Raw genomic sequence first — 17,176 nt, forward strand, 5'->3', positions numbered from 1 at the left:
TCCGAGCTTGGAATAGAAAAAACAGGTGACCGCCCACGGAGGACGAGAGGGGAATTTATTTATGTATATATATATATATATATATATATGTATATGTATATATATATATATATATATATATATATATATATATATATATATATATATATATATATATATATATATATATATATATATATATAAACTTGATGTTTTTAGATGTCGGTATCAAACAAATTGCATACATACATACTTACTTATATGCATTACGTATTATTAACAACTTTTAGAGTGACAAAAAGAATCGGATCGGTATCGACCAATCCTCAAGGCTGCAGTATCGGTATTGGATGTAGAAAAGTGGTATAAAGCCATCCCTCATCTTTGATGTGATATGTGTCGGATTGTTAACTAGTTAGTAAAGCAAAGATTAGCATGCAGGCCCTGTGTCTGTGGCAGAGCTAACGTTGGTTCACCGATTGATGATTACTACTAATATTATCATCAACAGAGCCTAATCACAAGTAATAGAATCATCACATCACCACAAACGTTAAACAGTTCTATCATAGCATCAGGTTTAACTAATCTCAGGTAAAGCCCAGTTGTTGTTCCCACTTCCTTGAAGGAGTTCAGTTGTTGTCCTGCTGGAGGGAAGCTGGTGTCTTCTCCTGTAGTTAGCACCTCCTGCTAACTGTGGTTGCTGGTTCTGCAGGCTGAGGAGAAGAAGATGAAGTTGATGTTTCAGGAGTCCTTCTTTACAGCTCCTGGTTGTTCCTTTTGTCCAGACTGAGGAGCTGGTCGCTCAGGTCTGTGATGGTTTTCCTGCTGGTCCAGGAAAAGCACAATAGGTTCTGTGAGGTGTCATTTACCCGGTCTCATCATGGGGAAACTGGTTGGTTTCCCTGGTTGATGGGAGATCAGACTCAACTCCTCAGAGATCAGGATTTGAGGAGTTGAGGACTTTGGTTGCAGGCCTTTGGTGTTCACAGGATGCTGACACTGGGTGAGCTGCTTCAAGCTTCTCACCTCCTCCCTCAAAGAGCTGGAGCAGCAGCTTGAAGATGGAATCTCTGTAAAAGCTTTTGGTAAGGTCGAATCCTGAGGGCCCCGACCAATCAGTGACTGGCTGACCATGGGGGCAGTCAGTGTCCCTGGGGGCTTTTCCACCGAAAGAACCAGGTGCTAGTTTGGAGCCAGGGCCAGACTTGGCACCAGTTCGTTGTCTTTCCACCGCCAAAGCCCCGGCCAATCAGGGGCTGAACCGGTGCTTAGCTCACTCTACATCGTTGCTGGACTGGAGAGGAGCCAGGCCGACTTGGAGGTGGTCCGTAGTGGGACAGGAAGCTTGTGTATTTCCCGGCATCCCACGGTATTTTCACGTTTTGTCACGTTCTGTTACATTTGGTGTGCATTCTGTCACGATTGTTTCATGGTTGCCTCACATTTTATCACAGCTTCATCACAGTTTTCACGGCAAGCTACGGTGTATGGTATCCGTTTCATCACATTCAATCGTGGCTTGTCCTGGCATATGACGGTTTGGAGACCCGACACATTGTTCTACTAAGGTGTGCCACGGCGCCACCATCTGGGAGGAAGTATATAAAAGCTGGGCCCGGTAGAGGAGTTTCATTCGAGTCTGAGCAATCAACGACAAAACACCTACTACAAGCTATGCCACCGAAAAAGAAAGCAAGAGGTATGTATGCACCCAGCATACATGCAAACACAGACTCTTCATCTTGGACATTCATGAAGTTATCCCATCAATGTCTCAGGATACGATGATTGGTGTCCCTTTGGGGCATAAACATGCTTCAAAATGGCCCGGTGTCCACATTCTACCCGTAGAAAGCCTTGACAGAATGTGAATAACGTGCTAGACCTTCCTCAGAACACGAGAAACATGAAGAGTCCCACCAGAATGTGACAGGCCTTGAGGGAACGTGCTTGCATCCGTGATAGACCGCGGGATGAACAGTAGTGCGCCTTGGAGCCTCCGGGACTCAGCAGCCACTTTCTCCCCACGGTCCCTCACGGACGCTGGGACAGACCGTGAGGAAACTTGTCAAGACGAGAGTACAAAGAAAAAAATGGCCAAAATCACACAGCGCACTACGTTTAGGGCCAACGGGGCTGCCAAACAGTAGGCACAGACACTAAAGACTCTGTTTTGGTGTCAGGTTTCTCATTTCTCAAAACAGCTCAAAGTTAAATGTTATGGATATAAAACTACAAAGTCAACTGGAACATTTAAGATATACAATGTTCAAGGTGTGATTCTGAACATACTCAATTCACCTGTACACTTAACACAGACGCATTCTGCAAAGACACAAGAATAAAAGTATCATAGTTACCAGAGGAAGGCCTGTTTCATCATCTGATGTTTCTCCATCAAAACAAATGACTGGGTCTTTAAAAAACACTGTGTGTGCGTGTGTGTGTGTGTGTGTGTGTGTGTGTGTGTGTGTGTGTGTGTGTGTGTGTGTGTGTGTGTGTGTGTGTGTGTGTGTGTGTGTGTGTGTGTGTGTGTGTTTCCTTACTTGGATCAGACTTAGAGAAAGTGTCTCTATCCAGAAGGTTCCTGAAAAACAAGGGAACACAGAATTGCCTTTACAAAACATGTAACTGCACCACAGAGAGAAAATGTGACTTCAAAGTTGCGAGATGATTAAAACTCCCTCCATAACCTTCCTCACTCACCCCAAAACTTGTTTACCCATGACACCCATTTTTTTCGATAAAATCCGATGTAGTTGTTGAGTTTCTGATTAAAGCTGCACTGTTGTTTTTTTAGCCTCATTTAATCAACGCGTGTACATAACTGAGAAACATCTAAGCGAGGTTCTGTTCACAGGAGGATGAGCTGATGGAACCAGTTGTGTCTTCATTTCCAAATGGATGCACAAGCAGACGGCAAAGCTTTTATTGTAGTTTAGCTGGTAAATTCTAAAGAAACACTCTGAAATCTCCTCTGTTATGGTTCATCTACTCACACATGAGCAGGAAACCTACTGACTGACTGTGGAGCTTATGGAGAACTACATGTTTAAGAAAAGCCTTTTCCTGGAGCGTTTGTAAAGCATTGCACGCTGGGGGGCGTTGTGGTGTGAGAGGTCTTTAACCAGCTGATGCTGTCTGACAGAGCTGGACATTGTTTGAAAATCAACCAGTTCCATGATCAATGAGCATCAAATCTCCTTCCTAATGAACAGAGCTGAACCTTCCTACACATTAAGTGCTGGTAATTTGACCTCAGTCTCACTGTCTGCCCCCTGCTGTTGTGTTACAAACAAATGACCTTATAAGGAAATGTGTGAGGCGCTGACATCATCTCTTATCCCGCCTGCATTCACAGGTTGAGCTGATATATTGCTTGGAATACTTGAAAATGTGTATTTGTACCATGGACAACACAGATTTTAATCCATGAACATTGAGGATGAATCAGATCAGAACACATCAGGCTTCTTTTATAGGCGCAATTTCAACACCAAGGTAAAACATAGTGAGGCTGGTAACCACAAGTTATATGAAAAGAAATTGAGTCATTTCTATGATTTCCAGTGTGAAGACATCCAGATGAGCACAGCACATTGTTTTTTGGTTTTCTCCCTGGAAGCCCCCCCCCCCCCCCCGCCCCCCGCTGCCATGTTTTGGGTGCAGAGGGATTTCTAAATGTGATTCTGTTGTCAAGGAGGGATGGCCATCATGAATGTTTGATGGACGATGAGCTTTTCCGCTTGGACCTCCCAGATGAGGAGGAGGAGAAGACAATCTCCTCCTTTCCTCCTCTCCTCTGCTTCCTCTCCTCCCCCTCTGCATCTCTTCCTCTCTGGGAGGGAGTTTTCCACTAAGTCCTCTTTGTTGGACATTTATCCCATTTGGCAGGTGAAATCTTCCACTTCTCACTGCGACTGCATCTCTGAAGCTTTCCTGCCAGTCCCTCACAGTCCTGATACGCCCACGGTCATGATCATTTATTGAAGGTGTGCGAGCTGGGGAGGGCCAGTGGCCCTGAAGAGCCGACATGGCTTCTACCAAGTGGGCCTAAGTGGAATCAGTGTAACACCGGCTGGTCTGGACGGATCTCCGGCCCCCGTGACGGCGCAGAATGACTGTCCCACAGTGAGCGTGTCAACACAACCCCCCTCCACCCCCTCCACCCCCCTCCACGCTCCTCCACCCCCCTCCACCATCCTCCACACTCCTCCACCCCCCTCCACCCCCCTCCACGCTCCTCCACCATCCTCCACCATCCTCCACCCCCCTCCACACTCCTCCACCCCCTCCACCCCCTCCACCCCCCTCCACGCTCCTCCACCCCCTCCACGCTCCTCCACCATCCTCCACACTCCTCCACCCCCTCCACCCCCCTCCACCCCCCTCCACGCTCCTCCACCATCCTCCACCCCCTCCACACTCCTCCACCCCCTCCACCCCCCTCCACCCCCTCCACGCTCCTCCACCCCCCTCCACCCCCCTCCACGCTCCTCCACACTCCTCCACCATCCTCCACCCCCCTCCACACTCCTCCACCCCCCTCCACCCCCCTCCACGCTCCTCCACCCCCCTCCACACTCCTCCACCATCCTCCACCCACCTCCACCCTCCTCCACCATCCTCCACCCCCCTCCACCATCCTCCTCACTCCTCCACCATCCTCCACCCCCCTCCACGCTCCTCCACCCCCGTCCACCATCCTCCACCATCCTCCACACTCCTCCGCCATCCTCCGCCATCCTCCGCCTTCCTCCACCGTCCTCCACGCTCCTCCACACTCCTCCACCATCCTCCACCATCCTCCACCTTCCTCCACCATCCTCCACCACCTCCAGTGTCCCTGTCAGCAGTGCATAAGATAGACTAGGGCTGCAACTAACCATTATTTTAATAATTGATTAATTGGTCGATTATTTTTTTCGACTAATCGATGAATAGGTAAAAAAAAAAAATAAGAAAAAAAAACATTTCAAATTGTAGGACCAGTTGATCTTAACCAAACACCAACTATGTTATAGTTATTTCAAAGTGCAGAAATGAACCAATACAAAGATGTATACAATATATCTACATGTATATAAGATATATACAAGATAATTATTAAATAATATTTAAAGTACTTCAGGGACCACATACAGTCCAGGTTCATCCTGAGTGACCAGACTGGTCAAATATTGATATAATAACCTTTAAATTTACACTTCAAAGTTTTTCTGCGTCGTGGTCACAGTGTATTGAATTAAATGTCTATATTTTTACAAGATCAAACAGTTAGAACTGAAAATGATTACAATCTCAACATAAAGTCAATTTTAATGAAACATTCTGGTGCAAAATACAATGAAATGTCAAAATAAAACTCGTCTAAATGCTCTACAAGGTCCTTGCTGGGTGGGACCAGGTGGAGCCTCTTGGTGGGTTTTGTCCCACAGGTCTTATGTCCTCTGCTGTGAAGGGAAAGTCAAACTAACAGAAGAGCTTCACAGAGCAGCTCTGCTCTGCTCATCAGGTGTGTAAACAGTTAAATGTGTGCCGGTGCTCAGTGACGTGTGGTCCAGGACAGGGTGTCTCTCACAGGTTCTATTGTCCCGCCTCCACTCTGCCTCAGCTTCGCTCTGTTCACTTTATTTTAACTTTATTCCAGCTTTGACAAAACTCCAGGTGAAGTAAACGGCTCCCCAACATGGCGAGTGGCGCATAAATCGACTCAACGAATCAATGATGAAATTCGTTGCCAACACTGTTAATAATCGAATTTTATCGAATTTTATCGAATTTTATCGGATTTTATCGGATTTTATCGGATTTTATCGAATTTTATCGAATTTTATCGAATTTTATCGAATTTTATCGAATTTTATCGGATTTTATCGGATTTTATCGGATTTTATCGAATTTTATCGAATTTTATCGAATTTTATCGAATTTTATCGAATTTTATCGGATTTTATCGGATTTTATCGATTCGTTGTTGCAGCCCTAAGATAGGTGAAGTCAGTCTCTCTGCTTAAACGACGTGAACTGCCCCGCAGGTTCTACAAGCAGCTGTGAGACGTCATCGGTAACTCAGTGGCTTCAACACGCTGCTCATGTTTGACTCACCTGGTGACAAATGCACACAGTGGACCACAGAAACAGTTCCAGCAGAAACACCTGAGCACTCCTCTGTTTGGACTCATGCAGCTTCATAACAATGACCTCCAGCAGCAGGTTTCTGATGGTCTTCAGCTGAGCTCATGTTTAGTATTCAGTGTGAGACAAAGCAGTGCCAAAGTTTGATAGTGATTATATAAAATTTCAATACAAAATTGTATAAAAACTATGTTGTCAGCAGGCCATGAGGTGGTGCTGTGCATTGTTTTTGTCATGAAACCACACATACATGTCTGCATAGACCTGGAGCCTCCGTCCCACTGCACTTCATCCTGGAGGGACGTAAGGAGGCAAGGCCACCCAGAGAGGGACGTAAGGAAGCAAGGCCACCCAGAGAGGGACGTAAGGAGGCAAGGCCACCCAGAGAGGGACGTAAGGAGGCAAGGCCACCCAGAGAGGGACGTAAGGAGGCAAGGCCACCCAGAGAGGGACGTAAGGAGGCAAGGCCACCCAGAGAGGGACGTAAGGAGGCAAGGCCACCCAGAGAGGGATGTAAGGAGGCAAGGCCACCCAGAGAGGGACGTAAGGAAGCAAGGCCACCCAGAGAGGGATGTAAGGAGGCAAGGCCACCCAGAGAGGGATGTAAGGAGGCAAAGCCACCCAGAGAGGAACGTAAGGAGGCAAGGCCACCCAGAGAGGGACGTAAGGAGGCAAGGCCACCCAGAGAGGGACGTAAGGAGGCAAGGCCACCCAGAGAGGGACGTAAGGAGGCAAGGCCACCCAGAGAGGGACGTAAGGAGGCAAGGCCACCCAGAGAGGGACGTAAGGAGGCAAAGCCACCCAGAGAGGAACGTAAGGAAGCAAGGCCACCCAGAGAGGAACGTAAGGAAGCAAGGCCACCCAGAGAGGGACGTAAGGAGGCAAGGCCACCCAGAGAGGGACGTAAGGAGGCAAGGCCACCCAGAGAGGGACGTAAGGAGGCAAAGCCACCCAGAGAGGGACGTAAGGAGGCAAGGCCACCCAGAGAGGGACGTAAGGAGGCAAAGCCACCCAGAGAGGGACGTACGGAGGCAAGGACACCCAGAGAGGGACGTAAGGAGGCAAGGCCACCCAGAGAGGGACGTAAGGAGGCAAGGCCACCCAGAGAGGGACGTAAGGAGGCAAGGCCACCCAGAGAGGGACGTAAGGAGGCAAGGCCACCCAGAGAGGGACGTAAGGAGGCAAAGCCACCCAGAGAGGAACGTAAGGAAGCAAGGCCACCCAGAGAGGAACGTAAGGAAGCAAGGCCCCCCAGAGAGGAACGTAAGGAAGCAAGGCCACCCAGAGAGGAACGTAAGGAAGCAAGGCCACCCAGAGAGGAACGTAAGGAAGCAAGGCCACCCAGAGAGGAACGTAAGGAAGCAAGGCCACCCAGAGAGGAACGTAAGGAAGCAAGGCCACCCAGAGAGGGACGTAAGGAGGCAAGGCCACCCAGAGAGGGACGTAAGGAAGCAAAGCCACCCAGAGAGGAACGTAAGGAAGCAAGGCCCCCCAGAGAGGAACGTAAGGAAGCAAGGCCACCCAGAGAGGAACGTAAGGAAGCAAGGCCACCCAGAGAGGAACGTAAGGAAGCAAGGCCACCCAGAGAGGAACGTAAGGAAGCAAGGCCACCCAGAGAGGAACGTAAGGAAGCAAGGCCACCCAGAGAGGGACGTAAGGAGGCAAGGCCACCCAGAGAGGGACGTAAGGAAGCAAAGCCACCCAGAGAGGAACGTAAGGAAGCAAGGCCACCCAGAGAGGAACGTAAGGAAGCAAGGCCACCCAGAGAGGAACGTAAGGAAGCAAGGCCCCCCAGAGAGGAACGTAAGGAAGCAAGGCCACCCAGAGAGGGACGTAAGGAAGCAAAGCCACCCAGAGAGGAACGTAAGGAAGCAAGGCCACCCAGAGAGGGACGTAAGGAGGCAAGGCCACCCAGAGAGGGACGTAAGGAGGCAAGGCCACCCAGAGCTCAGTCCCGCTACAAAGAGTGGTAAAATGTAGGGTCGTGAACGAGCAGCGATGTGACGTCATTACAACAATAAAGGATGAAGAAGGTAGAATTGCGGCTGCAGGTCATGACAGCGGCTCAACTGGTGTCTGAAGCTGGGAGCTTCCTGTACCTTTCACAGTAAAAGACGACAGTTCCGGGAGGTTCATTACAGACTTGTTGAGAGTGACGGAACATTCTAGTGAATTCCACAACAACTAAAGGACATTAAAGACACACCATCACACTCATGGTTGGTAATGATTGTGTTGTGTTGTGTTTTTGTTAGTTGTAAGTTGTCAACCAGCAGTGAAGAAGGTTTTGTGTGTAGTGTCCTCCTGGCATGGTCTTCCTGTGGGACTGTCAAAATAAAAGACTGGTGTGTAGTGTCCTCCTGGCATGGTCTTCCTGGGGGACTGTCAAAATAAAAGACTGGTGTGTAGTGTCCTCCTGGCATGGTCTACTGGGGGACTGTCAAAATAAAAGACTGGTGTGTCGTGTCCTCCTGGCATGGTCTTCCTGGGGGACTGTCAAAATAAAAGACTGGTGGGTAGTGTCCTCCTGGCATGGTCTTCCTGTGGGACTGTCAAAATAAAATGTGTGTCTCTGGGTGTTGTGTTCAGTGGGAAACGGGACAAATGGCTCTTTGAGCGTTAAAGGTTGCCTGCCCCTGCACTACAACAATACGCTATGAACGTTACCACCATGACAACTACAATAATAAGTGATTCTTGCCACGATGGAGGATATTTGTTGCTCCCACATGAGCAGAACTATTTTCTCTGGCAGTGGTGCATGCGCGCAGCAAGCATAGACTCTGGGAGGGAAGCGGTTTGAAAAAATGCCCGTGTAGTATTGCACATGGACCCCCTGGACCCAGGGTCTATTTTCCACTGTGAAATATGGATTCCCTGTGCGCTAGGCTCCGACCCTCTGCGGACAAACGCACGATCTGAGTGCACCGACTGCTCATGTTCCAGAGCTGCTGGGTGTTTGTGTGAGCAGATCCTCCGTCTCCCCGTCTGAACAATCACTATTTAAAAGCAAATAAAGATCCAGAGGCTCAGAACTCCTGAAGTGAAACAAAAACTAGTGGAGGAAAGGTGGAGAGCGGCGGCAGCAGAAGGTGAGATCGTTTCTGGGTCGTTATGTTACGAGATGAAACACATGGAGGTGAACCAGGAGTGAAGTATGGATACAATCATGGAGCGCCTGCAGCCTGAATATTCTAATAATCAGGTCCAGCCCAAGTATTTAGACCGTTTCAGAGTCGCTCAGCTTGAAATGTCCCAGGAAAACCTGTCCGTTGTCCCCATGAGGCAGGTTGTCCCTCATCACGGTGTTAACAGTGAAATATATGTCCCCTCCTCACTGGTTCTACTGCGCATCAATGATTCTTTAGATTGGGACAAGACTGGTTTTTTGGTGGTTAATTCACATTATATTATTTATGGTTATATATTTCTGTAAAAATAAAAATCTTAGCTATTTAATCATGTAAAATAACAGTTTCAAAACAGAAACAATTAGATTTGATAAATAAACATGTTTTCCTATTGGACTTGATTTGTGTCCACTCTATCAGACACACTAACACGACGTCCTCCTACTGCTCATATGGAGTCTGGCCGAGGAAATATAAAGACTGAGGTCTGGGAAGTGAGCTTCTATTTTCACTCTGTGTTGATTTTTTGTTTGTTGTAAAAAGATCTTTAATTTTTCTGCACTGTAGGGTATTTTTGTTGTTTTTTGCGAACTGTTAAAAGAAACATCACTGCTGTCTGACACACATTCACTTTCACCGTCTTCTGACACTCTGTTCTCGCCACAGCTTCTCTTTGCTTCTGTGTTTTTTGTCTTCTTCTTCCTTTTTGGAGGTGTATTTTTTCAACTTTTTCCTCCTCCATCTCTGCCTCCTCCACCTGTTCAGCTCTGCTGCTCCTTCCTCCTCCACCTGCTGCTCCTCAACAAGCCCACTCTTTTTATCATTACCCTCTTCTTTTTCTCCCTCCGCCTCACCAGTGATATTTACAATTATTTCATTCACGCTGCATTCAGTGCCATTCACTCTTTCTCCCTCCTCCCCAGCCCCACCCGACACACTCTCCTCACTCACGCTCACATTCACACAGTGGGGGGGGGGGGGACCCCCAGACCGGGGGACTCTGCAGAGCCGGGCTGAGTCGACTAGCAGCAGACAGGATGTCACCGTGTCCCTCCTCACCACAGAAACATTTCATTCCAGCTGAGCTGGTGAAGACAATGTCGTCATAATCATTTCCTCTCACAGGGAAACGGAGTCTGAGCTCCTCACACCGGTTATTGAGGATCAAAGACTTGTCTCCTGAAACATGTCGTGTGTTTCAGCAGCGGAGACTTAGTTCCAGAGGCCATGTCTCTGTAGCAGGACACTATTGTCCCACATCTGGAAAGCTCCTTAGTTCGGAGCTCGTCTGGCGCATAAGTAGGGACGTTGGACAGGATGACCCGGACAGCGGCTGAGACAACGGCTGTACCTGGACGAACCTGTCCAACACGGTGACTCCTGTCTCCACCTGGTCCACAAAGACCACCACGTGACTCCTGTCTCCACCTGGTCCACAAAGACCACCACGGTGACTCCTGTCTCCACCTGGTCCACAAAGACCACCACGGTGACTCCTGTCTCCACCTGGTCCACAAAGACCACCACGTGACTCCTGTCTCCACCTGGTCCACAAAGACCACCACGTGACTCCTGTCTCCACCTGGTCCACAAAGACCACCACGTGACTCCTGTCTCCACCTGGTCCACAAAGACCACCACGTGACTCCTGTCTCCACCTGGTCCACAAAGACCACCACGTGACTCCTGTCTCCACCTGGTCCACAAAGACCACCACGTGACTCCTGTCTCCACCTGGTCCACAAAGACCACCACGTGACTCCTGTCTCCACCTGGTCCACAAAGACCACCACGGTGACTCCTGTCTCCACCTGGTCCACAAAGACCACCACGGTGACTCCTGTCTCCACCTGGTCCACAAAGACCACCACGTGACTCCTGTCTCCACCTGGTCCACAAAGACCACCACGTGACTCCTGTCTCCACCTGGTCCACAAAGACCACCACGGTGACTCCTGTCTCCACCTGGTCCACAAAGACCACCACGTGACTCCTGTCTCCACCTGGTCCACAAAGACCACCACGGTGACTCCTGTCTCCACCTGGTCCACAAAGACCACCACGTGACTCCTGTCTCCACCTGGTCCACAAAGACCACCACGTGACTCCTGTCTCCACCTGGTCCACAAAGACCACCACGGTGACTCCTGTCTCCACCTGGTCCACAAAGACCACCACGTGACTCCTGTCTCCACCTGGTCCACAAAGACCACCACGTGACTCCTGTCTCCACCTGGTCCACAAAGACCACCACGTGACTCCTGTCTCCACCTGGTCCACAAAGACCACCACGTGACTCCTGTCTCCACCTGGTCCACAGAGACCACCACGGCGCCGTTCATCCGGGCCGCCGCCTTCACCTGCTGCAACCAACCTTCTCCCCCACAGCCAGAGCAACCTGCTCCACCTGCTCCACCTGCTCCACCTGCAGGGGAAAGGTGCAGAGATGCGGGTGAGCTTCCTGAGCTCCGACATGGCAGCAGCCAGTCCCCGGCAAACACGGACCACACAAACCCACCGAACCCCAAGAAAGATTGAAATAAAACAAAAGGTGCTCTGTGATTATTAAACTACAGTGATTGTGAACATTAACCAAGAACAGAACAAGAAAAATTCACATAAAAACGTGACACAGGCTCCCTGCTCACACACGCTCCCAGCATGCACCGAGAGAGGGGGAGAGAGAGAGAGAGAGAGAGAGAGAGAGAGAGAGAGAAAGAGAGAGAGAGAGAATCTTTATTGATAAAGTATTATAACGATTGTGATTCTGAGGAGGAAGATGACTCAGCAGGCCGGGTTTACCTGATGCACCTTAACGCATCACTCACGGCGCCACAGGAAGCAGCACAAGAAGAGGAACCCTGGAACCCAGCTCCTCGACAAGAAGAGGAACCCTGGAACCCAGCTCCTCGACAAGAAGAGGTCACGAAGAGCAGAAATATCACTTCTGGAGCAAGTTCTGGAGAAGCAGAGGCTCAAAGCAGCCAGTGTCTCGGGTCGGGGTTACGGACAGAAGTAGAATCCGCCGGCATGAAGCCCGTTAACCCATAAAAATCCATACATTTGCCACGTCATTGTATAAGCAGCAGGGTTCTTCAAGGTATTATTTTCAAGGGGTTATTTATGTATTCAACAAATAAACAAAGTGCTTGACACAAAAACTTGGCCAACAATGTCAACAATATGGACTTTGGCACCTTTTGGACAGCGGTGCCACTGGCAGTGCTCCTCTGCTACCGGATGTGCCTCCTCTAGCTGCACCATGTCGTTGAGAAGCAAGTGGAACATGTTGTTACAATATAATTAGCTATTACAATGTAGTTATAATAGTGTCTAGGTTCATATTTATTTATGTTATTAAAATGTATTAAAGGTGTACAGGAGGATGTTATACTTCCGGCTGGATCATCAAGACTATTGGTCCTCCTAAGTGTCAATCATTCTGGTGATGTATTACGTCAGGCCGTCGTACGTGCTCGTCCCCGGGTAGCGTGGATCTATTAGTTTTCACTTTCTGCGCATGCGCGCTTTCAGGTGTCTATGGTGAGCTACGCCTTCAGCTAGCTCGCAGTTCTCACCGGGTACTTTGAAAATGGCAGAGGGTCGCAAGAGAAAGTGTCTTGGAAGTGTATGAGAAGAAGAGAAAGGCTTCGGAAGAGAGAAACAAGACCAGAGTGTTTTTGGGAGATTGTTTCACACGGTGGCGCTGAAAGCCCAGGTTGGGCTTCACACTGACGCTTCAGTCGCCAAGTTTCTACTCCACAGGGAAAGTTTGGCTTCTATTTGGAGAAATCCATTTCAAATCACTTCCAGTAAAAGTGATCTACGTCTATATTGTAACTTTCCAGGGTGGATTAGTTTGTTTTATAATTTGCATCGTCAGCAGTTATTACGGTGACCACAGGTCTGCTAACATTTCCTAATCTTTACTGCAGGCCTGTCGAGATTTTTAAATGTACCATCAGTCATTTTTGCGGTGAAACTTCTTGTACATAGAAAGAGGTGAGATGAGATCTATCTGAGTGACAGTCTTTACCATTGCGTCCCCGCCCCTCCTCCCTCATGGCCTTTGCTAACAAACAAACAGAGAGCGTAGCAGCGTGTAGAACACCCGCTCCCGCATTTACTAGATAATGCCGTTTAAAAGAGGGCGAATCACGAACTGGAAACGGACTCGGAAGAGGATCGTTGTGGTAAAGTTAGCTGTAGAGGTGCTTGTACAGAGACACGAAAACATGTTTATTCACAATCCCTGATTACGGTTGGCTTTACACATATTCTTTTAAAAATGTTTGCTTGTCGGAAATAGACTTTCACTTACAGGTGGCGAGTCTGACATAGTGGAAAAAGTGCAAATCTTCTTGTAAAGTGAGATTGTGTGAGCGCTGCCGACTTGTGACTTGTAAACAGAGCGTGTACGAGGAGAACTGGGCTCGTCACGTCTCTCCACACGTTCTAGTAGGCGTTCCATCTCGGGAGCAGGGAGTGCGTTGCACATGTGCATTTTTTCAAAAGGTGGAGAGGGCGGTTCTTTCCTACAATTCGGGAAAATCCTCCTGTATACCTTTAACATTTCAGTGCAAATATTAAAGGACCCATATTATACTATATATACTTTTCTGTGCTTTAAACATCATAAAGGAGCTATTTGGGGTTCATATAATCCCCAAAGTGTTTTTTCATTGATTCCCTCCAGCTTGAGTTCACAGTGATGTTTCTCTGTTCTACCTGGTGGGGGAGCTCAACACCTTGATTCTATTTGATGACGTCACAGAGCTGGAGAAGCCCCGCCTCCAGGAAGATTGACATGAGGAGAAACCAAAACAAGACACGCCCACCAATGTGCCAAGGAGCCTCTTCTCTCTGCTCTCTCAGTCTCTGCTGCTTCACATTGAACTGCTGTTTTTGTTGTTCCACATCTGTTTTCACCTTCATGTCCACTGGAGAAAATGTGTTTTCACCATCATGTCCACTGGAGAAAATGTGTTTTCACCATCATGTCCACTGGAGAAAATGTGTTTTCACCTTCATGTCCACTGGAGAAAATGTGTTTTCACTTTCATGTCCACTGGAGAAAATGTGTTTTCACCATCATGTCCACTGGAGAAAATGTGTTTTCACCTTCATGTCCACTGGAGAAAATGTGTTTTCACTTTCATGTCCACTGGAGAAAATGTGTTTTCACCTTCATGTCCACTGGAGAAAATATGTTTTCACCATCATGTCCACTGGAGAAAATGTGTTTTCACCTTCATGTCCACTGGAGAAAATGTGTTTTCACCTTCATGTCCACTGGAGAAAATGTGTTTTCACCTTCATGTCCACTGGAGAAAATGTGTTTTCACTTTCATGTCCACTGGAGAAAATGTGTTTTCACCTTCATGTCCACTGGAGAAAATGTGTTTTCACCATCACGTCCACTGGAGAAAATGTGTTTTCACCTTCATGTCCACTGGAGAAAATGTGTTTTCACCTTCATGTCCACTGGAGAAAATGTGTTTTCACCTTCATGTCCACTGGAGAAAATGTGTTTTCACCATCATGTCCACTGGAGAAAATGTGTTTTCACCTTCATGTCCACTGGAGAAAATGTGTTTTCACCTTCATGTCCACTGGAGAAAATGTGTTTTCACCTTCACGTCCACTGGAGAAAATGTGTTTTCACCTTCACGTCCACTGGAGAAAATGTGTTTTCACCTTCACGTCCACTGGAGAAAATGTGTTTTCACCTTCACGTCCACTGGAGAAAATGTGTTTTCACCTTCACGTCCACTGGAGAAAATGTGTTTTCACCTTCACGTCCACTGGAGAAAATGTGTTTTCACCTTCATGTCCACTGGAGAAAATATGTTTTCACCATCATGTCCACTGGAGAAAATGTGTTTTCACCTTCATGCCCACTGGAGAAAATGTGTTTTCACCTTCATGTCCACTGGAGAAAATGTGTTTTCACCTTCATGTCCACTGGAGAAAATGTGTTTTCACCTTCATGTCCACTGGAGAAAATGTGTTTTCACCTTCATGTCCACTGGAGAAAATGTGTTTTCACCTTCATGTCCACTGGAGAAAATGTGTTTTCACCTTCATGTCCACTGGAGAAAATGTGTTTTCACCTTCACGTCCACTGGAGAAAATGTGTTTTCACCTTCACGTCCACTGGAGAAAATGTGTTTTCACCTTCATGTCCACTGGAGAAAATGTGTTTTCACCTTCACGTCCACTGGAGAAAATGTGTTTTCACCTTCACGTCCACTGGAGAAAATGTGTTTTCACCTTCACGTCCACTGGAGAAAATGTGTTTTCACCTTCATGTCCACTGGAGAAAATGTGTTTTCACCATCATGTCCACTGGAGAAAATGTGTTTTCACCTTCATGTCCACTGGAGAAAATGTGTTTTCACCTTCATGTCCACTGGAGAAAATGTGTTTTCACCTTCACGTCCACTGGAGAAAATGTGTTTTCACCTTCATGTCCACTGGAGAAAATGTGTTTTCACCTTCATGTCCACTGGAGAAAATGTGTTTTCACCTTCATGTCCACTGGAGAAAATGTGTTTTCACCTTCATGTCCACTGGAGAAAATGTGTTTTCACCATCATGTCCACTGGAGAAAATGTGTTTTCATCTTCATGTCCACTGGAGAAAATGTGTTTTCACCTTCATGTCCACTGGAGAAAATGTGTTTTCACCATCACGTCCACTGGAGAAAATGTGTTTTCACCTTCATGTCCACTGGAGAAAATGTGTTTTCACCTTCATGTCCACTGGAGAAAATGTGTTTTCACCTTCATGTCCACTGGAGAAAATGTGTTTTCACCATCATGTCCACTGGAGAAAATGTGTTTTCACCTTCATGTCCACTGGAGAAAATGTGTTTTCACCTTCATGTCCACTGGAGAAAATGTGTTTTCACCTTCACGTCCACTGGAGAAAATGTGTTTTCACCTTCATGTCCACTGGAGAAAATGTGTTTTCACCTTCATGTCCACTGGAGAAAATGTGTTTTCACCTTCATGTCCACTGGAGAAAATGTGTTTTCACCTTCACGTCCACTGGAGAAAATGTGTTTTCACCTTCATGTCCACTGGAGAAAATGTGTTTTCACCATCATGTCCACTGGAGAAAATGTGTTTTCACCTTCATGTCCACTGGAGAAAATGTGTTTTCACCTTCATGTCCACTGGAGAAAATGTGTTTTCACCATCATGTCCACTGGAGAAAATGTGTTTTCACCTTCATGTCCACTGGAGAAAATGTGTTTTCACCTTCATGTCCACTGGAGAAAATGTGTTTTCACCTTCACGTCCACTGGAGAAAATGTGTTTTCACCTTCATGTCCACTGGAGAAAATGTGTTTTCACCTTCATGTCCACTGGAGAAAATGTGTTTTCACCTTCATGTCCACTGGAGAAAATGTGTTTTCACCTTCACGTCCACTGGAGAAAATGTGTTTTCACCTTCATGTCCACTGGAGAAAATGTGTTTTCACCATCATGTCCACTGGAGAAAATGTGTTTTCACCTTCATGTCCACTGGAGAAAATGTGTTTTCACCTTCATGTCCACTGGAGAAAATGTGTTTTCACCATCATGTCCACTGGAGAAAATGTGTTTTCACCTTCATGTCCACTGGAGAAAATGTGTTTTCACCTTCATGTCCACTGGAGAAAATGTGTTTTCACCTTCACGTCCACTGGAGAAAATGTGTTTTCACCTTCATGTCCACTGGAGAAAATGTGTTTTCACCTTCATGTCCACTGGAGAAAATGTGTTTTCACCTTCATGTCCATTGGAGAAAATGTGTTTTCACCTTCATGTCCACTGGAGAAAATGTGTTTTCAGGTACCAGTATGGTTCCTCACTATTTGTCTTGTGGAAGAAGAAGCACAGCGGCCAATGTGGCTGGACTTGTTGTTGTTTTCCACA

The 17,176-nt window shown here is 47.3% G+C and overlaps 1 protein-coding gene across 1 annotated transcript in view; it reads right to left on the reverse strand.

Annotated features, from left to right (window-relative positions):
- Nucleotides 1–17,176, reverse strand: part of LOC308136162 (copine-8-like) — a gene marked incomplete at its 3' end in the record, with an annotated part of 197,687 nt that overhangs the window by 131,580 nt on the left and 48,931 nt on the right. Inside the window, exon 2 of the mRNA XM_080504398.1 lies at nucleotides 2,529–2,569. Within this exon, the coding sequence (XP_080360524.1) occupies nucleotides 2,529–2,569 (41 nt within the window). The remainder of the gene's footprint in view (nucleotides 1–2,528; nucleotides 2,570–17,176) is intronic.

This window comes from Blennius ocellaris, assembly GCF_963422515.1.
Source record: "Blennius ocellaris genome assembly, chromosome: 11".
NCBI lineage: Eukaryota > Metazoa > Chordata > Actinopteri > Blenniiformes > Blenniidae > Blennius > Blennius ocellaris.